At 37.6% G+C, this 26,073-nt stretch overlaps 2 protein-coding genes across 11 annotated transcripts in view; both read left to right on the top strand.

Moving 5' to 3' along the window:
• mical2a (microtubule associated monooxygenase, calponin and LIM domain containing 2a) overlaps window positions 1-8,022 on the top strand; it is a 41,169-nt gene extending 33,147 nt beyond the window's left edge. The window contains exons 23-24 of one of the 2 annotated variants that reach the window (XM_071488520.1): window positions 37-97; window positions 7,884-8,022. In XM_071488520.1, coding sequence (XP_071344621.1) covers window positions 37-95 — 59 coding nt within the window. In that variant the 3' untranslated portion in view covers window positions 96-97; window positions 7,884-8,022. Of the gene's footprint in view, window positions 1-36; window positions 98-2,089; window positions 2,296-7,883 lie in introns of those variants that run through there. The other variant, XM_071488519.1, reaches the window with a different exon arrangement.
• Window positions 8,023-19,444: 11,422 nt separating this feature from the next.
• tead1b (TEA domain family member 1b) overlaps window positions 19,445-26,073 on the top strand; it is a 47,803-nt gene continuing 41,174 nt past the window's right edge. For 3 of the 9 annotated variants that reach the window (XM_071488509.1, XM_071488512.1, XM_071488510.1), the window contains exons 1-2: window positions 19,448-19,708; window positions 20,162-20,288. The gene's annotated coding sequence lies outside the window, so the exon portion shown is untranslated. Of the gene's footprint in view, window positions 19,709-20,161; window positions 20,289-26,073 lie in introns of all 9 variants that reach the window. The other 6 variants (XM_071488508.1, XM_071488507.1, XM_071488513.1 and 3 more) reach the window with 4 other exon arrangements.

Below are 26,073 nucleotides of genomic sequence, written 5' to 3'. Positions count from 1 at the left end.
GTGTTTTAGATTATGTGTCTCTTTTCCTCCCATCAGCTGGAGCCTTTTATGAAGTGTGTGAGACAACTGGATGGTTAGGAGAAATGACGTTTTGAAGGTGATCGCCTGCATGGTCACATGGCTGTGTGTCATAATTGTGATGTGGCTGCAGATACTGACGATAAACTGACCCAAAGTATTTGATGTGACTTAACAACATTTACATTGCTGAAATAATGGAAGATTTTCCTCTGAAGTGAAATAGAGGTTTGGCTAAACTAAACTAAATGAACTCAGTCTTTGTCATTGATCTTTGAACTGTTATGGGAATGAACTAGTACTAACTTAGTTTGGTTTGAGACCTCTTAATGGTTGCCCACTTGTCAGAGTTTGAATAATTAATTCATTAATGAATAATGAATGATTATTAGCCTGATTATCAGGCTAGTAGAAACTGTTAAGAGAGAAAACCAAGAAGATTTCAAATCAGGTTTTATTCCAGCCTTTTTGTGCACACAAGTGAAAGTATTTATCTCAAAACATCAACTTTTAAAATCAAAAATTGACCAAAAAAAAAAAAAAAAAAAGTGACTGACATTTCATGTAAGTTTTAACCAGTCGTTAACAAAATGATCTTCACAAGGTCCCTTCAGTAGCTGTTTGGTGGTATCGTAAAATTGTCCTCAGCAGATGAAGTTGCCAAGTTGTTGTGGATTTTTCTGAGGACTTCCAGTGTGCACTTTAGTAAACTATCGTTTTCACAGTCAAGAATGACATTTTAAGATTAAATTTAAAGCCAACATGCAGTAATCCTTAAAGTGCTCAGAAAAATGGAAATTTATAAAATCAGCAATTCAGTGCCATCTGCGGAAAAAAGTATGATTGAATCTCCAGAACTGTACTTAATGGACCTTGTGATGAGATTGTTCTGTCAGCTACTGTTCCCAGGGTCAAGATTCAGCTGTGAAATTCAACAATTTACCAATATGTTCTTGAATTACCTGGGTCTTAGTGACCTGATTATATGTTTTCATTCAGGAAAGGGGAACTCCACTTTTACAAATCAGTCTGTTTACAATAACTACATCTATGACAAATTGATTATAAAGCCTTTTGTGGCTACATAGGGAGCTGCCTAAAGTCTGATAAGTGCTTGAGTCAGCATCATTTGTATGAAGACTACAAATTGAGTGAGGGGAAGAATACTGACACTGATAGGCATGATAGGATGTCACTGATATCTTTCATTCTTACGATTATGAAATTGAATTGGTTTTAAAATGCAGCTGTGGTATGAAAAAGTTCTTTAAAAGTCCTAAGTTTAACTTGGTAAACCCAGCAGAAATCCTGTGCAAGGTCTGGAAAATGTTGTACTGTTATTAGGGAAATCAGTGGGTTAGCATAAATGACAGAGCCAAACTGTCTCTGCACAGTATTCTCTCATTTGATGGAAAAGAAAACAACAGACAACCCATCTACTTTATTATGGAGTTATTGTAAAATAAGTCAGAAATTTTCATACCAGTGGAGTGAGTGAGAGGGATAAATCAGGATGGATACAACAAGCAGTGCTTGTTGCCCTCACCACCGTTGAGGAGCTCTTGAGCATGGCCTTTAAAACCTCCACCCACTCCAGTGGAGCTGCTCAGAAGTCAGTTGCATTTCCCTGATGATCTTACAATAGCAGCCAAGAACCACTTAACGGTTATACTCAAAGGTTCAATTCGGCACCATTTAGGGAAGCTGTGTCAGTCTGTGTGCACATTGATCTCTGTACACTTATATTTTCTTCTCATAACAGGAACAACACCTGGTGGAAAAAAACACAGTAGCATTTCTTTCCTCTTAAGAAACTTCAAATGTAAAAGTAAACTGAGATAAAATGTGCAAAACAAGTTAGTGTTTATTTCTCTTTGTTCTCAACCTCTTCGTGAATTCATAACAATTAATATCAGACATTACATCTCAAAAACATGCAAGTTTTTGTAATGAATGTCTCTTTAAGTGACAGCAGTGACTCAGTTCAACATAAAACTACAGAGAGCAGTGGATAGCGAGCATGTCTACAGAAATATTTAGATTTCTTTTCCAATGCCTACTTTTCATTCAGGCGCTGCCACACGAGAGAGGTGTCACTTCATCCACTCAGGATTGAGAATCACACCATAACTTTTATAATGAGCATTATTAATGATGTGATTATATAAATTGTTTATAATTAATGGTGACTTTTTGAGGAGTGCATTAAAAATTCCTGCAATGCCTTTTGTTCTGCTGTATTGCTTTTTAACCAATAAATGTATATGTTCTTACTGACTTCTGATCTTTGTTTATCAGATACAAAAGACCTGGAATGATTTTTAGCTGGTTCAGGTTTATTGCCCTAGCTTGACAGTAAGGGGTTATCGGCAGATTAGACAGTGCTTGTCGCAGTTGTTTTGGTGACCAAAGCAAAGTGCTTTTAAATTTAAAAAAAACCACCTGCAATGCAATTCTATAAAAAGTTCTTTTTACAGTGAATTGTTTGAAAGGAAAGAAACTATTCCCTAAAAAAACAAAACAATAACTAACAACAACAAATCACACCCACTGTGCTGTATGTGAGCAGGTGCCTGTCACATTTGTTAAAGGAAACATTAATAGCTACAACAAAGCTACAAAGTATTATGTTACATTTCCACAAAATGTTTTTCCAAGATCTGAAAGATCCACTGCTCATCTCTGTCCAAATTCATGATAGTACCATCAGCATCTCATGAATATCCTCAGAGGAACAATCGCTTTCAATGTGAACATACTGACCTCTGTATCTCTGTGGTATAACTGGAATAAAATCTGGTTAATAAAGGGCATAATTCTCTTTCTCCTCTTAAAAGCAAACTCATATGTTGTGCTAAAAACTATTCAGGAATGCACTTACTGTAGGGGGCAAAGGGCAAAGCCTCCATTGACTTCAAAACATGCTCAGTAAAATGGAATAAGGGTTGGATAATTGAAGTAGAAAAAGTCCTTGAGTCTAAAGAGCTGGTTCATATTCTGAATACAAGTCTTTATTATCTGGCTTGGTTAATAAAACTTCCAAGTTTTCAAGTATCAAAGTGGGTAGAAAGACTGAAAATAGGGCTGAGAGTCTGGTGGCAGTCCTTTTTTAAATTAAAGAGAGGACATTTAGATGGTTAGTATGTCTGGAATATAGTTTGAATATTACTTCTCTCACTCTATCTATTAACAGGTCTTTAAAGGGCAAGAACAAACTCTCCATCTGAAAGTTCCTAATCCAACAACATGGACATAAGAACCAAAAACAGACATTCACATCAGGTTTAAAGATTTATTATGTAACTTTTCTACATTCAAATGTCTAAAGATGAGTAGACTGGTCCAATAGGCTGGGACTGGTCCAACTATATTATAACACAATAGGGCTATAACGAAGTCGAAACCAACTCTCCACTAAGACAGTCACTCTAACGACTGCCGTTGGCACATGGAGCACAAAGGGAACCAATGACATCATCAGCCTTGTGAAAGCCCCTCCCAGAGGTTAAAAATACCTGGGTCTCCACACCAGATAGTTGGACCAGTCCCAGCCTGGTCAGGTGCGAGAAAGAACTGATGAAGCCTCTTGGATGAGAGGTGAAACTTCTTCCTAGACAAATAACCAAGTCCAGTTGCTTTCGATTTAAAACTCCTTTGAGATACTATGACCTGGACAAATGAGAATATTCACAGGCTTATGAGTAGACCTATGTTATTTTTTTAGTTGTGTTCCTATAGTATCCCACATGTTTCCATCAATTCTCAAACCTTGAGAAATCTACAATAATTTTAAACAAGGTGACGATCAGTTCAGTTCAGATTTGGAGCTCCATTACTGAGCTTTCCATTAGTTTTCAATCATGTCACAAGCATAACATAGACGCCTTGTTTATACATTTATGTGGGTCTCTGTGGTGTAACTACAATCGTCAATTGTTTTGAATGTTGCTCCTGCAAGGAATTGTGGGATGGCATTTTCTCCTTTCCTTTTGTAAAGGAAGGTCCAGTGTTTCCTATGCTAAAGGAAATAAGATAGGAAGCATTGAAGTTCCTTTCCTTATCATTTAGAGAATTTGACCAGCACTTATCATGGCTGCCACTTAGATACTTCAGGGTCATTTCACTAAGTTAGGAACCTTCCTAAGCAAAAAAAGACTTTTCAACCACAGCCTGGCTTTTACAGAGTATGTTGCATTATGGGTTGTCTGTAGCCTGAATGTTGCTTGGGTAGCCAGGTTCTTCCTGTCTGATAATAGTCTGTAAGGAGGAAATACATTCATGATGAGTGAAAATGAAAAGACTATGAGTCTGTACAAAATATACAAAGGTGGGATTTACTTTTTGCTATAATGGGAGTATTTCATGTTTCACTTTTTCTCCTGAGAAAAGGCTTCAGTGATGTTTTTGATATGGCATTTCTACAAAAAAGTTCAAATACATAAATAAAACAGAACAATAATAATTTATTAACAATAGAATAACAATAACATTTCTTAAAATTACATCTACTCCTCCTCTGTCAGGATTCAAGATGAGCACAGAGAAATTTTACCCCCACAGCTGATGGATATTTGAAGAACCTTTTTCAAACTCTGCACAGACATCATTCTGCACAGCGAAACATCTAAGTGAAGTAACAGTAACCAAAATATATTTTGGAACCATAAGATAACTAACTTATTGAATGCACTTAATCACTTACTTTTTAACTGGTGGAGAATAAACTATTATAAGTAGGTGCCCTGCCATGTGTGCTCAGTCTCTTTGATAATTTTGTGGCTCCAAACAAACCTGCTTGCCCAACAGTGGGCCAAGTGATTGTACAGTGCCGTTTTGGCCTTTAAACCGATGCTGCTTTTCCACCTGTTCACACCCCATTTAAATGGAAATACAAGTGTGGCTTGGGGGAAAAACACAGTCCTCTTCACTACAGAATGCTTTACTCTGAAGCATGACCCCAAATGAATAATGATGTCAGTGTGTAAATAAGCAGTTCATCATATCAACATAAAATGTTGCTGTTGTTTACAAATTGTTTCCACTGCCCCCAGGTGGCCAAAAATGTCTACACATTTACAACAAATAAACAGGCAAACAAGTATTTGTTTGAATCATAATTGGAAAAACTTTAAAAATAAAAATAATAAACCTCAGTGGGTTTTGTCATCAGCAGGATTATTTCAGTGCGAATTTGTGAAGGCTTACCTTAGAAACTTCATTTAATTCTTTTTTTTTTTTTTTTTTTGCAAATATGATTGTCATCATATCAAACCTACGCAAACAGCTCTGTGGTTAGAAGAACTTCAACACAATGCTGGCACTCTGACTAATTTCAGACAAAATACCAACCTGTCATGAAGACACAGAATATTTTTTTCAAGTGAAAAGAAAAACAATTAATTGACTTTAGTTTTGCCTCAGAGCTGCACTCTGATGCTGAAATGTGAAGTGTTGTTTTATGAAACACAGTCATGCAGAAGCGGGAAGTCCCTGCACTTCGTTGTATGTGTGTACCCACCTCATGTAACTTTTTCATTTCTTTATTTCTTTTTTATGAAATGACCTCTCCGTACATGCAGAAAGAGCAGAGCAGAAAACAAGTTCTACAGCAACAACGATTGGCATTCAAGCAACAGAGCAATCAGAGCCTGAAATTGTGTTAAAATTACAGAAGCTGTGAAAGTTGATGACAAAATAGAAAAGGTGGGATGAGATGAATCTAAAAATGTAATGTCATTATTTTAGCACTTTCACGCAAATCACCCCTTTAAAATGAAACACAAATCTCCAAAAGAGATGAGCAGGACTGCCAGAGTAAATAATCTGTAATCTATGTGAACATTTACATTTCCTCTGAGGAGAAAATTATCCTCTTTACAACACAAAGCAGACTACACAGCTGTCTTTTAGTAGATTTTCCTCATGCTTGCAACAGGTCGCAATAAACTATTAAGCATTCATTATGAGATATTATTCAAACATGATCAATTAACTGAGAAAAAATACTGTTAGATAACATAAAGTTAAAAATGGTAAAAATGCCATAATCTATAATTTATAAGTCTCAGATAACAAACACTCAAATCTCGTACAAAATAACAGAAGACTGGGAGAAACATTTAAGGCCGTCCTGGACAAATGACTGAAACACTGTGTGTTGTGTTAAGCCGGTTAAAGAGGCTCCTTTCTGTCTACATCGAGCTCCAGTTTGACCAGACAGCAACAAAATTGGGAAATGTCTTTTTTAAGATGTCTTCAATCACAGTCACAGGGCATGTGAGGAAAATTGGAAATGTTTGTTGAAAATGACGAAAATTGGGAAGTGATAAATTATTAAATGTGTGCCAACTGCACAGAATAAAAAGTAGGAAAAGTAAGGAGATAAACAAATAAGCTGGGGAAAGATAATAATAATAATAATAATAATAATAATAATAATAGTGGTGGGGGCAGTGGTGGAGAAGGCTCTGTGACCCCAGATTCAATGTTTGGCCCTATTGGGATGGAAAGGAGGTTTGAACCAGCTGAGTGGAGATTTTGTGCTGGGGTGGGTTGGTGTTACAGATCGGAGAGGTTGTGGATGGCTTTGTAGTTGATGAGGTGGATCTTAAATTGGATGCCATGCCACAAAGAATTCAGCAATCACTTCTTAAATCAGCAGTGTACATTTTATTGACTGAAAGTATTAAATGAAGAATGTTGTTGAAAATCCTTGAACAAATTGTATGCTGCCTCTTCAGAATTTAACTGGCGCTCAGAGCATAATACAAACGCTTGAAATTGCATTTCTTAAAAGCCAGTGGGGAAGAATCTAATCTAATCTAAATCTAAGTACAAACACGGCAGCCTTCAACACAAGCAAAATCCTTCATATTTCTGCTTTTATCTGAACCTCCAAATTCCAACAACCTGCTCAAATCAAGTCTCTGCAGCTTGTCTGTTAATGTTAAATATGCTTCTAATTTGTGTGCGATGTTTTCACATTGCCTCAGATTGTAAATTACAGGTTAAAAATGTTGTAATTTTTACTTTTGTGCACAAGTATTTTATAGTATTTAATTTTTTTGAATTACATTTTTTTATGATTTCCTCAGCATGATGTAGTTAATGCTACTGCAAAACATTTTGCAGTACAAAACATTATGTACTAGCATATTCTGCATGATGCATAACAATAATAACACTGTTCCTGTTACACATGTGGCATTTGCTATTGCCAGAAATGTAAAATGTAAAAGTCATCGTTTGGAGGATTTCTTCCAGGAAATACAAGTAACCGTGTATAGAGCAGCTCTACATGACACAGTCACATGTAAAAGCTCTCACAAAATGGATAAAGCCTAAATCATTATTCTGGTAAATAGGCTGAAAATTGAGACAGAAACAGAAATCAATTGAATTAAATAATGTCACAGATCATGAATATCATCAACAGATGTTCCAAAGAATTTTAGGTGGCAAATTTATATTTATCTGGAAAAAAATGTTCATGTTGCCCTATTCAAATTCTGAGTCAGCAACAATGTGAATTTCTGACACTAGTGATGATCTTCCACTTGGTGAAAAAAGAACAGACATGTCAACAAACTATTGAGAGAAATGCAACAGTTAAAATAAGTTAAAATCCAATTTGAACACTAACACTGTTTGTATTAGGTTTCATTTGGTCATGAATATATAACATACACAACTAACGACTGCTTATCTGATGTGACTACAAGGTTAGCACTGGGGCTACATAGTTTAAATAGTTTATTAAATGCAGTATCTAATTCATGCATTGAGTGGCAGGTTCCCTTGTTGTCAACCTGATTTTCCCTTTTTCCTGCCTGTTAATCCTCTTACCTGCCTTCGTGATGTGCCAGTATCCTGCCTCAGCCCGCCAGTTTGGTACCTACACTCATCAGCCTCCCATCAGTCTTTCTCCTGTGGCTTTCCACCTGCCAGTGCAACCAACCAGTCCCCAATCAGACCTCCCCTTCTTCCTGCTCACCTTCACCTGTTAATGGTTCAGTTTGATCCACATGAACTGTTGGTACGACCAAGTTAAGAGGCAAAAGTGCTTGCTACAAATCAAGTGAGAAGAAAAGCATGCAGCCCACCTCCTATGGCTGCATAACACCACCTCCAAGAGAAATCTCTGTCTTTTGTGTGTCTTAATGGTCTCAAAGCAATGACCTGTACACATGGGGAAAATGGAACACACTTTCGGACCATCACTCTTCAAAGATATTCATAGTGTTGCACCAAGAGAGCAACCCTATGCGAGTATGTGAGTGTTGTATTAAAGAGTAATCCACCAATTTAGCACTTTTTGTACTTAAGCGCCTGTATAACACTGTTGGACTCATAATGGACAGTTTGTGAAAGAATCAAAATCAATGCAGCAGAACCAGAGATGTCTTTTTTATTCCATTCATTATTCTTCCTTGTCCTTCTCCCTACTTTCTTGGATGCTATGTTACCCACAATGCAAGTTTACAACTGACAGTTTGGTTGGAGATTTGGATACGTCATGCTAGTAACAGCAGCCAATATAGCTAGTCTCAAGCTGCAGACAATGACCCAAGTGACATCAATTGAGGCAATTTATCATACTTCACACAGCTTCCTCTGGAGACACAAAAGAAAATTATATATGCCTTTTTTCCCCACATACGTAGTAGTACTGTCCAGCACCTTTGATGTGTAAAAGAGGTGAACTTTCACTTTAAGTCAAAACTGAATAATTAATCTATCTATTAAATCCCATTCCCTCAACTCCAATGTAACTGTTATTGTAAAGCTTGAAAATCGTCTTCCTCATGCTGCTTGTGTTTTCATTTCACTCAGGACTCTGGAAATCTGCAAACCACAAGCTTTTTCATCAGAATATTTATAGGTGTGAACCCTAACCCTATAGCTGCCATGCTGTAATCCATGTTGCACCCTTGTACTGTGTACTGTATTCTACTTACAGTATGTACTGTAGCGCTCCCTTTTATTTGTGGTTGTATATTTCTGCTACCAAGGTTTGCTGTTTTCATTTTCTGTGTAGCTCTCCCTTTAGTCCTTACATTGACATTTTTTTCTGACAGCTCCACTTTAAAATATCATTAGAATTTGACATGCCACTAATGACCAGAAGAGATCAACCTCTTTGCATGTGAAACTCATGCTTGTAGTTACTAAGAGTATATATGTATTTTATGTTTGAGTCGATAGTCAAATGCTACTCAGGGGTTGTTCCAGTTCATAGCTTCATACCAGCTGCTCTTAGTTTTGATGGAGGATGCTACTATAAATTGAGCCCTGGATTTCTTTCCAGCCTTATCCCCTGACATTTAAGCTGGGAAAGTGACAATGCATTTCAATAGCCCATTGTTCTGAACGACTATCATCAGTAAAACCCAGGACCAGAGAGTTTTGCTTTTTCACCAAAAAGCAGAAAATGATCACCCATAATCAGACATCATACACCAAGATGTCTTGAACAGGAGCATTTCCAGCCATTAGGTGTAATTACTCTCCTGTATCTTCCTTTATATACCTCTGTATTCATATCAAATAAGCCTCTCTGCACATGCTAACACCATAGTCCTGTCTGTCCTTTATATAGGGCAACTGCAGCTCTGACAGCAGTTAAGAAAAACACCCAACTAAAACACAAAATGGTGAGCTTGGCAAGACTAACACTGGGGCACAGTAGTTTATGTCTATTAGAGGTTCAGGAACTCGTATATGTTTGTTATTGATTTGTGCTAAGGCCTCAGAACAGGAGAATCTATCAAATGTTATCCATGTTCTCCAATATTATCACTCTTTTTTTGCATTTGAACATGCACACCTGTGGTAAGTAATGCTCTGCTTTTCTGAAATACATCCATTTCATGGCTGCGATTGTGTGTCAGATGGTGAAAGAGTTCACAATCTTTTAAAGCTGTATGCCTTTATTTTAAGTATAGACACAAGTAGAGGCTAAACCCATGGTTTCTGCAGGAATAATTTCTTCTGAATTTTTTGTATCATACCAGAGGTCCAACTATTTTTTGCCAGATGGCGGAAAGTCGATGGTGCACTGATTCTTTTTGATGGCAGCACATAAAGTGCTGCTCTAAAAACATGCATCTGTGTGATATCACAAAATCCTCTGCCTCAGATACAATCTGCCTGTACATCTGTTCATAATCACATTTTAAACATTGGTCATACAATAATCTGTCTTTAATGTCTGTGTCCTATTGGCAGTGCCTTCTACTAAACAGGAAAGTGAGCTGACACAGAGATAAAGTGATTTGTAGGCAACTAACAGGTATACAAACTGCTTAATATGGTGGGGAAAAAAACCATTGAAATGACTACAGCAGTATACAGAAACATTTGTGAGGATTTTGTTAGAACTCAATTGCACCAAGTGACACATTTCTCTCATATTGTCCTTCATTTTCTCCACATTCAGTACTGCAGAGTGCGTTTGAGTGTGGATGTAGTTTATGGACGAATGTTTATGAGCTTCTAACAGCATGTACAGTATTTTTCATGAACTGTTGTATAATGAGTGTGTGGTGATGATAGAATTGTTCATATGAGAGTTTGGCAGCATCTGGAATTGTCTACATGACTAGATCACACTGGAGCTTCACTCCTTTTGTCTAATGAAAGGGGACAGTGGCTTTCACATTGCAGTGGGGTAATTTCACTTGAAGTGCTATGACTAAATTTAATCATTTGTTGTAGTTTAAATATCAAATGTCAATTACCTCAAAATAAAAAATGCTGTTGTGATGCAATGTGGCTTTTCATTTTTTGAAAATAAAGTAATCCCTCACATGCTGGAGCCCATTTTCAAAGAGCTTCTTATGGCATCTGTAAAAACAAAGCACTTATATGCAACATCAGCAGATAAAGTGCAGCATATTTGTCATTAAATAAGGTGTAAACATATACTGAAATGAAAAAAAAAGGTAGAAGGGCCGCATTTACAGAATTTAAAATGATGAGAATCAAAATTTTTTATACTTATTCACATAGAAAAACCCCAGATCAGTTGAAAATGAAATCTATTTTATATATTTTACTCTTAAACTGTGTGTGGATAAAGAAATAGATTACAAATACCTTGGTTCCTTTGCCATGACAAACACAACAGTAATATGTTATTTCATTATCGTATAAAAATACACACAAAAGTTGCCTCATATTCAACAAGTCTGCAGTGATGAAATATTGAACATGCCAGGCTACACTGACCAGTCCCTTGTAGATTTCTGCACAATGCTGCATGCAACAGTAATTTTCATCCATTAGGACTATTGATGGTCAACTACAGACCTACCTGCTATTTAATGGAGTTCTGTTTAATAGCCAGAGTGGTTGGCGACTTGTGCTACAGAGATTTATTCCATCTTCATATCATAAAATGAATTATCATGGACAGAAAAGTGACAGTCTGAAAGCATGGCATCCTGCCAACAAGCTTTGTGTCTATTAATTCTATTTTAGCTCACTACAGTCCTACTCATTATGTTTCACTTTGAGTTGAAGGCAGTAATTTTGCCTGTATTAGGACCGTGAAGGAATGATTACTTAATATTCCCAGAGACGGCTGGTTTGGAGGAGGCCCGTTGATCCAGTCCTTGTAATCAACTACAGCATCAGTTACAACTGTGACCAAATTGAAGTAGGAAAAGTTAGTATAGGTGGTCTCACTTGGGCTAGTTTAGATCACCATGGTAACCTACACAGGTTGGCTAACCTCTTCTGAAGCAGGTTATGTTTAGAGGATTAGATAAAGCTGTGTGAACGGCCTGCCTCCAAACCAATCAGCTCTCTGGAAAAATAATCAGAATTTCATCAGGATTTTGTTATGGGCACACATGCTGCATACATATTAAACGTCCAATAGGCGAGTGTGGTCAGGTGTGGAATAACTTTATTTTTTCATGATTGCTTAACTTACTGCAGCTTGTAGAAATGTGTACAAACACCCACCAAAAACTGTCAGATAATTGTCTAACTATAGTTTTTTTTTAATTATTCAAAGGATTCAGTTTTCTGCTATATAATAATTGCACTGAATTTCTTTCATGGGACAACAATTGGGTCAATGTGCTGTAGTCATATATCATCGGACCTGTCCCTGGAGGACCTGATAAGGCCACTCTGGGAACAGAACATCTTTTTAAAACTCAATCAGGTGGCATGGTACTATAAAAATATATCTACTGTGTCCTGAAGACTGAGTCTTTTAATCCAAAAAAGAAAGTCATGGGCTCACTAGCAATATGTGTGAAGTTCAGACCTAATAAGAAAAGTTTAGATAATGTAAATGTGTGAATGTGGATTTTACACACTAATTCTCTTTGCAGCTTAGTCTGCCATGACAACTGTGATAATGTTCTGTTTGTTCTATTTTTGATTTATAATGGCTTCTTCTTCATGAGAGAGGAGCACGGATATTGGCCTATTCATTGTACTTTAACTTTTCACTTTTTCAAGCTTCTTTAGACATCAAATATGTTGTTAGTTAGCTCTACATGTGTTTTGTGTTTCTTGACAATACATGTGAAAGGAAATGAAGATAGGCCCTATGCTGTGTCACTGTGGGCCTGTTTGGAAGCACTTGTAACCACTGTATTTTACCAATTTACTGCAAATGCCCCATTACCATTACTTGTTACTAGTCTTGCCTGCGTAGTTGACATAATTATTTGTTTCTAAATGTCTGTCATTTCTATCACTTTAAATTCATCCAGAAGTAAATGAGAAAGTCTAATTTCTAAACTATGATAATTTTAGTCAAGTGAATGTTAAAATATAAAATATATTCAAATAAATGTTTAAAATATTTCTACTTTTTAAAAAAACTTGCATTACTGTAATAGAATATTACAGTGACAAATAACGATTAGAAAAGTATCTATTGAAATGAATAAATATCTGAATGGAAACTCAAACAAATTTCCAGATTAAAATATGTCTGAAGAACTTGGAGGTAAGCAGGACCATAATGAAACAGAAAACAAGTTTTGAAGTTGCCACAAGGGGGCCTTTCCCTTAATAGTTTTCATCAGTTCATACTTGAGCCTTGAAAGCAACCCTTAATTGACAGGGTATTTATGTCTGTGAATTGACAGGATATCCATGTCTGTGGAACATTCACTAATTTCATATGTTTAATTTAAGTGTGGTTTAAACAGCCTCCTTGATATCTACTTATTCATGACGATAAATTCATCAAGGTGATTTAAATCATAACGTAGCAAACTACAAACTTGGGTTTGTTAAAGCACTATTGCTCATAATAAATATATGTTTAAAAAAAAATACACATGCACTTACACACAAACACAGTCTATGAAATAATCAGAAGCTATGCTGATTGGGATGTGGGCTCCCCTGCTCCCATTCATTTAACCAGTAAGTGGCCCTCACTAGTCCTTCTCTTGAATCTCTGAATAAAGTGAATCAGTGTGGCCAGCTGAGCAGTCAAAGCAGAGAGCCAGGGAAGCACCTGGCCTTACACAGCTATCTGATTAGAGGACACTGTAGGCCATGCTGAACCAGACCAGGGCAGGCAGTGGCAGCAGCAGGGCAGATCTGGAGTAAAATGAACTAAACCAGGCTAATTCTATTGCACTGTGGCCTCCCTTAGAGGCTTAGAGCAGCAGGTTCAAATCAAAGCAATGCCATAGCACAGACCAACCTTATCAAGCCAGGAGTCAGGAATGAGGACTGCAGTGTAAAAGCTATAGCTTTACTGGTTTAGAACAGCTGATTGGTGTTCTCTGAAGCATGCATTTAATGATTAAGCTCTTATTATCTACAGTGTCCCTAAGGTCCCAAATTGGCTTATGAAAAAGAGTCCTCTGACATATTTTATCTCAGCTGAAAATAGCATGGATGTTGAAAGCAACAAAGTAGAGTGAAGGTATTAGTGAGAGTGTTCTGCACACACAAAATGACAAAAGAGTTTAGAATATTTTCTTTTATGTGTTTCCATATTGTAGGAAAAATTGGTTTGCAAATGGCAAGATCCAAGCAAGACGGACTATATATACACATGCTGCAAATACAGCAAGGAGATATTGCATTGCACCTCCAGGATGGTTAAAAATGTACAAGCATTGGTAGAACTCATGGACTATGCTAGAATTAGATTTGAAACCGGTGCAAACCACAGCACGCAGCTGTCACTTCAACATCAGTGGCCACATGCAGAGCACGCATTTCTTGTATGTTCAGATGAGGCAATGCATGGCACATTGTAATGCACATCTCTCTCAATGCACAGGTGAGCTTTGCTGAGGTTGATATATTTGCATGTAGACATGTATAAATGTCATACAGACATAAATCAATTCTCTAACCATCAGGGAATGTAACCCAGTGAACCAGTTTGATGAAGAAATAGCAGGCGACACATAATGTAGGCTGTCACTAATAGAGAAAGCACCATCATGTCGTGATGTGGTACTGGGCTCTTCATACTCATTAGTTATTCATAGGAAAGTAAAAGTAAGAAAATACTATTAGGCAATCAAATCTGCAAAGGAAAACCTGAAAACTGCAGCCTGTTGTGCAGAAGTGTTTGTTATTCCAGTGTTATTCCATGACAGTGTCAGTCCCATTAGCTTGTTTTTGTTCAGTTTTGGAGAAAAAATGACCATTTGTGGGCACAGGGTTCAGTGCAAGTGCAATACAGGAGAGTGTAGGTCAGCGTAATGTGGGAATAGTCTAAGCATGCATGGCCTAGGTTTCACTTTTGCTTTCATCAGGGGCCATGACAACAACCAAAATTATGTCTGCGACCATATTCTAGTTGTCGTTATTATATTATATTTTAGTTGTTACCACCATATTAGTTACACTGATTAATTGCAGCAGAAAATGTTTTTTTTAAAAGGTATTACCTGGATGTGTTTTACTTATAAGTTTAGAAGGACTTTCTGAACAATGTTAAATGGATGTTTGGCCTTCAAGGAGAAATGTCCTGAGGTCAGTCCTTCCATGGCTGGATTACCACCAGTTGTGTTTTCTTTTTCTTTTTCTTTCTTTCATTAAAAAAAAAAAAAATTCTAATTGACAATTTGTTTGAAAACTGAGATCGTGTCTGGAAGGGGCCAGACCTTTGCATTTCAGTTTTGGGCTTATATTTTCTATATTCTTGAATTAATTTGTTTTAATAATTGACCATACAGTAAATCAAGGATCAGCTAGTATTCTTGCTCAGAAAAACTGTACTTACTACATTGAGTTCGGGAAGAATAAAAGTTAATTGAGCGACAATTCCTTCAAGTCCAACCCCTGAACTAGGGCACAGTGGAGTTATCTGCCTGATTTCACAATGTGCTTAATAACCAAAAAAAACAAAAAACAAAAACATGAATTACCCAACAGTGGTAAATCTCACTGTAGTTCCATATCAAACTCATTTGTATAGAAACACTGTAGGTTTCCAGGAGTTCAAAATAACAGCTGCAATAACAATGAAATGTATGCTGACACTATTCAACTCAGTAGATACTTGGCTTATACAAAATGACCACGACTATCTCTTTAATAAATAGAACATGCATTTAAACATATGACTTTCCCAATCTGTCACACATTTATTCATTCCCTGCTGATACATTTTCCACCACCTACCCTAGAGACAAGACTGCTCATGTGGCTACATCCTGTTGCACAACAGCTGAGTGGTGGTGCATTAATAGGAGACTGGAAGTTGGTGGAAGCAGCCTATTATGAACCATAGTTGAGTTTTATTGTTAAGCAATTGTTTTTAGGAGGAGGTTGGGGTGTGATTACTAATGTTACCATGACACCAATGTATACCAGTATGCCGCTGGTACACTCCTGCGAGTTGAATCCAAGAGTACAGACAAATGACCTATGTGGTCGTTTAGGTTGGTGGACTTGTTGATTAATAGTGTTGTCAAAGGACTGGCTTGGTGGTTGAGCTATTTGTTTTGGCTTAAACATTTTGGTGGCTTTTCTCATTCACCACATGCAGGAATGATGAAATACAATAAGTGCACAGTGAGCACAGAGATAAGAACATCGGGAATCCACATATCTATAATTTAGCAGTAATTATTTGGCTCAGTAACCTACAAAATGCAGTCTCTGCTGGGTGAACTGAAAGTGAAGACTTCTCATATTGTGATAGCATATTCTTTCAGTTCTGACACATGACGAGAGCTCTGGGTATACACTAAGATTATGTTTAACATGCAGCTAAACACTGTTAGCTGTTAAATTAACACTGTTACATCTGAGCTCCTGGAGTTACATACTGTGGCGTTTGGAAAAAGGCAGGCGCTTCTCAGTAAAGATATCCCAGATACAGCTGCCATTTGATGATTAATAATGTTTTATTGAGGGAATAGCCAACGCCCGGAAGAATTTGATAACAGCTGCTTCGAAAATGGCAACTGGTGAACAGGTACTGGTGTGTTTTAACAGCTCATGGAATATAAACACAGAGAGTAGAAAATGTTCTGAGAGATGATCCTGTACATTTAAATCATACACTTTCATATGTTTCTCTCTCAGCTAAACGTGCACAGACAAGTGTTAAAAGGTGTTGATGGATGCCCTCAGAGAGGCAGTCGTTCATCTTCATGGAACCCTTTCTTTTGAAGCATTGGTGTCAAAACACTGGCTTCAAATGGATGACTTGCTCAGACAGGACCACAGTTGTGTCTTTGGGTTTTCTGTCTATAACTTCTTGAACTTGCACTCGTAAATCTGGCAAACTCTGCCTTTATAAAATGTGCTGAAAACACGTATATTTTCAGAATATAGCAGGTCTGAAAATGGTGTTAGAAATGCATGCTGCCAACCCCAAGTGGTGGCATTTATATTATGACAGTAGTTTTTTTCTGAAAATAGACTGATTTTTTCTTATACAGTATATACCCACCAATATAAAGGTTCAAAAGTCTGAGACCTCTACTTAAGATATTTCTGCATTTTGAATGTAATACACATTTTTCCCCTCAGAAATTTGAGTGAGTCTTAAATCTTTATAAAATGGACATGAATTTCAGAATATTGTAGTATTTGGTATGTCCCTGTATTGCTTTAATGATAGCATGCACTTGAGATGAATCTCACACATGCACATGTGCAAAACCTGATGACCCATGTTACGTCGCCATGATTTGACAATGATCCACAGAGCTTCTTGTGATGTTGTAGAGTGTTTTGCTTTCTCAGTCTTTAAAAGCCTCCACAAATGTTCAGTGGGGCCATGGTCAGGTGACTGTGGAGGAAAGCCCATGACAGTCAGGACTCCTTTGGTCTTCAAGTAGTTCTTGCAAATCTTTAAGGTGTGTTCCAGGTCAATATCTTGCTTCAGTATGAATTCTTGTCCACAAACATGCAAACCAGAGGGTATAGCATAACTCTGAAGAATGGAGTGGTACTTCCTCTTGGCCAGGGTTTAGTCAATTCATTGCTGGTGTCCAACTCCAGAATTGGCAAAACACCCCCAGACTTGAACATTCTCCGCATGTTTCACTGTCTGTTTGATACATCGGGGTATCGTTCTCTTTCTTTGCTCCTTACATACACCCACAGTATTTCATACCCCCCCCCCCCAGCATTTGGCTTTGTGTCCCCTCCTCAGAAGTGGTCTAAAAACTACTGCTCAAGACAGCCTCATTGTTCATTTGAGTTTTGTGTTCACAAATTAACAATTTCTGTATCTGTGATGAAATTACTTTCTGTCTCTGATGTATTGATCTTCTGATGGTGTGGTCACTTTTGGTCTGTCTGATCGTGGTTTAGGCTTAAAGTGAAAAATTCACACCAAAATGAAATTCAAAGAATATTAAATCTGTTTATCAGTTAATGTGTGTATGCTTACAGTGATACCCAGCTGGAGGCCACAGTTTGTTTAGGCAGGTGATTTTAATTTCACAAGTTTCTCCACAGCCAATCTGCAGGAAGGCCTGCCTTCAACACTCCCCCCTGGTTTGAATTTGGCCTGTCCTGTGAAGTCAGCTGCCGCCTTTAAGTGTTATAGGAAATACTGCTCCTCTGAACTGAGCAATAAGGAATGAACTGAAATTGAACTGTCTTGAGGGAAAATGATAGACAACATAGAAGCTGTGACAGCAAATCACAATATTTGATGTATTTCATTTGTTTGCTCAGGCATTTTCTGTTTAAGCAATTTTACAGGATAAAAAAGAGATTTAGACACCAACCACACACCTTATGCAGCACAATTTAGCTGTATGCATGTATTCTTGTAGGCTACTATCGAAGAGTTTTTTTTCCATTTGCTGAATCAAATATTTTCAACATTCAAGTGATAATTAAGGCTCAGGATCAAACAATCTGGCCTCACTATAACAGTAGTGTTTGTTCAGCAAACAAACATGAATGCCCCTTGTCAAATTAAATACACATTATTTTTTCATACAGTTGTAGTTCTATGCTCACTCACTCATCTGTAACAGTGCAGTCATTGTGTCTTTTGATGCTGTGAATGTTTAAAAGGTGGTATTATGGAAATCTTTCCCATCGCTACCACTATCACATGGGATGCCAATGTGTCAGTAGCATGTGATTATTTAAAACCCACCACATGAATACATTTTTGAATTGTTTTATATATATATATATACCCATTAAAGTTGAGTTATTATGAAACTGAATGATGAAATGATTGATTGAGCCCAGTTATAAAAAGTTCTTCATTTATTTCAAAGTCCTTGTTTGTTTATGTTTTACACAATTTATCAATATTATTTTTATTTCATAATATCTTTTGCTTATTTAATATTTTAAGACATGTTCTATTATTAAAATAACAAAATACATGTCTAGTGCTACCTAACACATGGGTTTGGTAAGCTTGAGGTCATGGACAGATTATGAAAAAATGGGCTCTTGGACACAGGCAAGTAAACTCCTCTGTCTAGGTTTGAAACCACAGTTGTGTCGTTAATCATTTTGTGTCTCTTTGCAGTAATTTGTGTCTCTTTGCAGTTGTTCTGTGTCTCATTTTGGTAATATTGTGTCTATTTGTGGACATTTTGTGTCTCACTGTCATCACTTTGTTTCTTTTAAGTTGTTTTGTGTCTCCTCATTGTCATTTTCTGACTCTTAGTTGTGATTTTGAGTCTCAATGTAGTCGTTTTGTTTGCTTTTGTGTGACTGCGTGGATATGTTGTGCACCTTCATCATAATTTCTTGTCTCTTTGTAGCATTTTTGCTCATTTTCTGTGGCTTAACGATGACTTCATTTCAGAGGATCTGAACTTGCATGGGCCTGTGCCCGTAAGCCCGTCCGGTAGTCATGAGGACCTTTGTTTGCATCGGTAACTGCAGCTCGGTCGCAATTCGCGCAGCTGTAAATTCCAGAGTTTCTCCGCGGCCCTGAAGGTGTCACTTCCCGGGATGTTTACTGCCCTCCCAGTCCCCGCCGCTGCCTGCTGCTGCCCAGGCTGGCTGCTGGGCTCGGGATGACGCCACCTCTCGCTCCGCCCCGGCGCAAACTCGCTCTTTGCGTTCATTTCATTCCTCTTCTCATTCCGAGCATTCTTCGCATCTCTGTCAGTGCGCGAAGCGATTCACCTACACCTTCCCGGCTGGCTCAGAAACACCAGAGTAACTTGACATAGTATTAAAGATACCCAGTAACATCACATTACCAAAAGAAAGGGACATTTTTATATGAGATATCAATAACGAGGTAAGTTTCACTGGTAGTTGCAGGTATTCAAACTGGCTGTAGACTTCTGATCGTGGGGGTTTAGTTGACGTGTTTTGGGAATGCTTTACAATTTATTAAAATGTTAGCTTATTTTAGGTGTTTAGTATTTATCCCATGGCGTTAGGTCGTCTGTTTCCACCGCTGAGATAGATGGCCGATTCTGGTCGCTGTTGCAACAGGATGCTCACTTTGAACACTCACTGTTGCAGCCTATGGCTTTGACATAGCAGCGAAAAAATCTTTGACATTTTTCACATTTTTTTGAAAAGAAGCCCGATCGTACGCCCCTATAAAAGCCTCGGGTTGTCGTTTGCCCGGGGTCAGAGCCTGAGAAACTCCCGGTGGGATTCAGGATGAACTAAAACATACCGCACGAATAACAATTTTTGGACAAGATGACGGTTGAAAACGTTGCTGTTTTCCTCTCCGTAGTTGGCTCGGCCGGGAGTTGTTGGAGATTTCACTGGAGCATTTTCGGACCACCTCGAAGAAAACGCTGGAGAGACTTGTTGCTTCAACACGTTTGACGGTGCTTTTGTAATCGCCATCGAAGTTTTGTGTGAGTACATTTTTTTTTTGGTTCACGTTTGTTTGTTACTTATCTCACCCGTCTCCATGTTGTGCCTGTAACTCAAACGACACCGACTGAACCGGAGGGAAAGGTTAGCCCAAACTCCTTTATTGTTTCGTACTGCGGGGTGGATTAAAGCTCCTCTCTGCCCCTCCCTGAGTATCCAAGTCCAAAAACTGCCAGTTTGACAAAAAAACAATGTACTAAATTACATTTTTGTATATTCTGGCGTTGCTTTGGGGTTTTAAAATAGTTTAAAAAAGAGCCTAACGGGACCCTTTGGTTATCGTTGAGGGGGAAAACTAGCTTAAATAGATGTTTGCTATTTTCCTTGTTTCTGGAATACACTTCCCCACTATACATGGACGTGTAGCCGGTAATAGAAAGTAGAGTAGTCTGATTTTATTAAATTAAGAGTTGCTTTGTTGGGTTTAATGAGCGTCTGTTTGGGGTTTCCTTCATTGTTTTCCTTTTCCTCCCTCTACTTTGGGAAATGCCTGCTCAGCTAAAACTAAAGTCCCCCAACTGTAGGCCAGCAGAGTGTGTGTGTGTGTGTGTGTGTGTGTGTGTGTGTGTGTGTGTGTGTGTGTGTGTGTCACAAAGTTTTACTCCTTACAGTGATGCCATCCACATATGTTTTATATGTAAAAAGGGGAGTGAGAGAAGACCAAAGGCTCTCATTAGCTACAGTACAGTTATCTTAAAAGGTGTAAGCCCTGTTGCACCAAACATTGAAAGATTTCCCCCTTTTTTTTGTCTTACCTGCTCTGCTCTTGAGTATCTCAGTCAGCTGTCATCACCAGCTTGAGGCAAATAACTAATTGCCTATTTAGAATATGAATTTTGTGAAAGTTGCTGTCTTGTGTAATTATTATTATTATAAGCTTAGCTGACACAGCTGAGCAATGGTGTGAAAATAAAGACCAGTACAAGCTTTAAAAGGAAGTTCTTGAACAAAATCCACTTTCTGTCAATACTACCACTAAGTTTTTGGCTGTGGCACCTACAGCCTCACACCATATGTTTTTGTTTTGAAAGTTTGAATTTCTCTGCTCTATATCATATCTATTAAACATGCTTTTTCTTACAGTTAATTGCTGTTGAATATTTGATGTAACTTTGTAGAAAATGAGGATAAAGTTTGAATGCAGTCAGGCGTAACCCCAGACATGTCACAGTGTAAATCTGCTTGCCTGGAAGAAAAAAAAGTAGGAGTAGAAATAGATGCTTTGTTTTCAGCTTATGCAACCAGTGGACCTGTTGGATGGAAGCCTGCATAACATTTGTGCAAGAATAGGATGTTGTCTTTGTTTGGCCGAAGTAGAGTTTACTTCTGAACATAGGAGTTTCCAAACCTCCTGTGCTTTTTGATGGAGCATAACTCAGCACATTAACTACATAGACATGTTCACAGCTATTTAAATGCTGTTTAAATAATGTGGAATTATTAATGAGCAAAAAAATAACCAGACTCTTAAAATGATTATTATGTCATCGTATTGTGATCTACACAATGTAATTTTAGCAGATGCCGATAGATATCTGAATGAGAGAGGGTTGCGCTGTTGTGGATACAGTGCTTTAGAGGCTACACAGGTGATGTGTGACTTTAAGGCCTTCTTCATTCAGATTTTGTTCCTTTATGTATTCTTGTTGAGGTCTGGGAGCAGGACTGCATAAGGTGGAGAAATGCAGATAGAATAATATGCTTTTATGAAACACACTGTGGACTGTGTTACTTCTTGGAGTAAAGTGAGACTGTTCTTTTCTTTGGCTGTCCATACCAAATATTGTTAAAGGGTTGCTGACTTTCAGACCATCATATTTTGGCCAGACATTTGTCAAATGTGTTTGCTCATTTTGTGCTTGAGGAGGAAACATAGCAAATATCAGTTCTTGCTTTTGCTTTTACATAGTAAAGCTTTACTTTCTCCTGCCAGGGATGGGGTTTTGTGAGCCCAGCATTATATGTACAATACACATATCAGTCTTCTTACCATAATATTTTTCATGAATGAATGTATGTTTGTGGAATGACATTGAATTTGAAATCATCTTTCCATACAATAATGACAGAATATGAGCATGTTTATTTCTGGCACACAGATGTATCATTTAGTATAGTATCCAGATGAACCCTGAAACCCTTATCTGTTTGAGCCTTATAACTACAGTTACCTGAACTGACAAGGATACACAGATTTTTTTTTTTTTGTAACCAAAGAAGGAATCCAAACTGCCCCTTTTGCCACTTTATCATCTTTAGCTTACATTTTAGAATAACCTCTAATGGTTCCTGACTGTTTGATTAATAGCACATTAAGAGATACAGGCTCCAGCAGGACGCACCTGTGTACTCTCTGCTCCATGCAACAGGTGTGGTGGAGCAGTGATGTATTTATTTTCTAAGGATTGAATCTCATTTAAAAATATCTTTTCAATTCCACGAGTATTATTTCAGACTAGATAATTTTTGGGTCCTACTTATGTTCTGATGCAAATAGAGCTACAATCAACTACAATCAACTAATATAATCACAAAGTTGGGCTTGATGTGTAGGCTAAATATAAATGTAGATTTTATACAAAAGTCTTAAAATTGTTACCAGTTGCCTTTAAGGTAATATTAACCTAGCATATCACACTGTGAGCTGTCATTTTATGATTTACAGTGTTTGTGTGCACAACAGAAGAGATTTAAAAGGAAAAAAAATGTCTGTTTATGTCTTGGTTTTTGGTTTGTGGGTTACAGCTTTGTTACCACGTAGATTAGATGTTAGGTCAAGACATGGCATTTTATGGCTCAGAAGATATTTGTTATCATCAACAGTTAATGGCTTTGAAAGTTCACAGTTTCTACAGTTCTTCCATACCATACATTTATGAACAAACAAGTGGTGTTAGAAATAAAGGCTTTATCTGAAAATCCATGTCCACATGTAACACGGTATGCTCACTCTTTGTAGTAAGGGCCTGATAAATTCCTCATGGGAATGTTAACACATTATGTGTCCCACATTTTAATTGAAATAATAATACATGATATTTTTTGTTATCAAAATTCCAGGCTAGAAAAATATCTATGATGTGTAATTGAGTCTGAACATAGAGTCATTAATTGTGTAATTAGATGTGATGTGTGGCAGGGGTAGAATCACATCAAAACATCAGTGTTCTCCATGGTCAAAGCACGCTTTAAAAAGAGGACACTCCTGCAGGCTTCCAGACTGTGTGTGCCCTGAGGTAAACCCTGGTCTAGAAAGGGAATTTTAGAGTATGCGCTGCTGCTCAGCAGTTTGAGCTGGGCCCACTGAGGCCAGCGGAGAGTGCCACCAAAAAGGAAAAGCTGGCTCAAAGCCACTGACGTCATCTAAGTAAATCTGCTTCAGCACTGCAGCCATAAAATGACTGCCAGCTACTGAATGCACTTTGGCCTTGTCAACCACCTTAGTGGTGCAACACAGTTTTTTTCTCTATGTGCATACTTATGGAAGACAGCCCGTGTTTAAGTCTAGTCCCATTTTGCTTGAGTAGTAACAGACTTTGCCTGTTCATTGAAAAGGAACAAGTCATGTTTGAGCCTTTCTAGGTTTACATAAAGCACCAAATGACTGAGCTTTTCTTACCCTTTGAAGTCATACCACTTTAATATTGCAGTCTTATAATGTTTACCATATGGCAATCTCAATCATTTGCACTGGAAAAAAGGCAATTAGACTACATAATGCCTTAACCATTTACTGTATTATTGACGTGGAGTGCCTTAGAAATAATTTAGATGCGGGGACACATACTTTTTTTAATGTTTTTGTTTGAATAAAAAGACAAATAAATGAGCTGCCTGGTGATCACTCACAGATGAAAAGCAATATGTACTCCATGAATCATTAGATGAGTCAGTTTCTGAAACCACTATAAACATTTTAAGTTCTTAACCACAATGAAAGCAGGAAATCTCAGCTTCAACAACTTCCTGTCTCTGGTGGCCATAGTAGCAGTCGTGGTGTTCAGCTTCCCACTAGTGAAAAGAAACAAAGACTCACAGTCACTTCGTGTACTGTGTATAATTTGCGGCCTGTATTCAAATGTGGGTTATTCAGTCTCTCTGGCACCATATTCTCCAGTCGTTGCTCGTAATAAATTCCCACAAGGCTTTTCATCAATGGTCGTTGTGTTGTTATCATGGCCGACACAGATCAGGCAGGCTCTCTCTGCCCTGAAGGTGCCCTGGATTCAGTGGAGGCACAGATAGACTGGAGGGTAAGCTCCCAACATTAATATGCAGGCTGTGCCCACTAAATTAGTTTGGAATCCGAGCTGGGACGCAGCAGTGGAGCGCTGTATTGTCCACTGGGCTTGACACTTACTTTTTTCCCTCACGTGTTCTTAAGTTGAAAAATTTAAGAGCACATAAAGAACTTTAGGGGCCTAATGAAATTTTATCAAATGATGTGTTTTTCCTTAATAAAGGGATACAAAGAGACATTTACACGTTAAATTATTAAATTTATTTGAATACAAAAGTACACAGTTTTAATGATTTCTTCTTCAAACTGTATTTACTTAATAATCATGTAATTATTTATACTTTAAAATGTATGAACTGTATAAATATTATAAATGGTATGAATAGTATGAACATGGGAATGCCACTGTGGGTTAAACACAGACCTATACTTCATAGAGTAGGTTGAGGATGAACTGGTGTTGCCACTGGGGGCTTCAGTTAACGTTACTTTATTACCCTCCTCGTCCATCTCTGCCATCTGCTTCTCAGCATCGAGTGTCTCAGTCAAAACTTTGTGTATGTTGCTTGTAAACTTTTGATATCAATCTGGCTCACTGTGTGGTTTTTTTGGAAAAAAAGTGGTGTCTAGAGGGCCCTTTGTGCTGACAACAAGGAGTGTTGTTATAATGCCATTATCATGTTTGGTTTTCTCATTTTTGGACCATATGTAGTTAGGACTGCGGCTAGCAATTATTTTTGATTAATCTACCGATTACGTTTTTGATTCCAGATGATGTTGCCCCGTCTTGTTTTGTTCAAATCCTGAACATATTCAGTGTAAAATCATAGAAGACAACGAAAAGCAGCAGATATTCATTGATTTTCGGTCAAATGACTAATTGATAACCGAGTAACTGTCACAGCTCTATATGTAGTCCAAGAAAGCATGACTAGATCAAAAGCAAAGGTGTGTTGGTCTGTCTCTTATAGCCTCTGACTTCCGCAGCCTCTCTCGGGCGTTCATTCTGACCAAAGATGTAAATATCATTAATATGTATTTAATGATATTTACATCTTTAATATATATTTAATGATATTTACAAAAAGGCCTCTAATTGTTTTCAGCAAACATTACTCAAACAGAAGTGTGGGATCAACTGAAAACTACCATGTGTGTGTTCATGGCACTGAAAAAGCATGTCAGATGCAGTGGTGTGGCTCACTGATGTGTTTTTGATTTTGTACAATATTGGAGATCTATGGCACAGAGGAAAAAGACCTATCAGGCTTTCGCTACACAGATGATATGTGTTAGTAGACTAGGTGATATTTTATCATCATTTAACGGTTTCATTATTCAAAAATTTCATACGTGTCAATATTACTATTATTGTTATTAAGAAATCATGGTGATTGACTTAGTATAAGTAACCACTTTTTGGCTCCTGATGGAAAAATATTGAAGAAACTACATTTGGTTTCAGTGTTGGCCACATTGAGGACTGGACATCTTCTTCTTAGTAAAGTCTTAGTATAGTGCCTAAC

This window comes from Trachinotus anak, unplaced genomic scaffold (assembly GCF_046630095.1).
Source record: "Trachinotus anak isolate AG129_WGS33_773 ecotype Australia unplaced genomic scaffold, CSIRO_AGI_Tana_v1 ptg000011l, whole genome shotgun sequence".
In the NCBI taxonomy this organism is placed as follows: Eukaryota; Metazoa; Chordata; class Actinopteri; order Carangiformes; family Carangidae; genus Trachinotus; species Trachinotus anak.
This window is presented reverse-complemented; position numbering and strand designations above follow the sequence as displayed.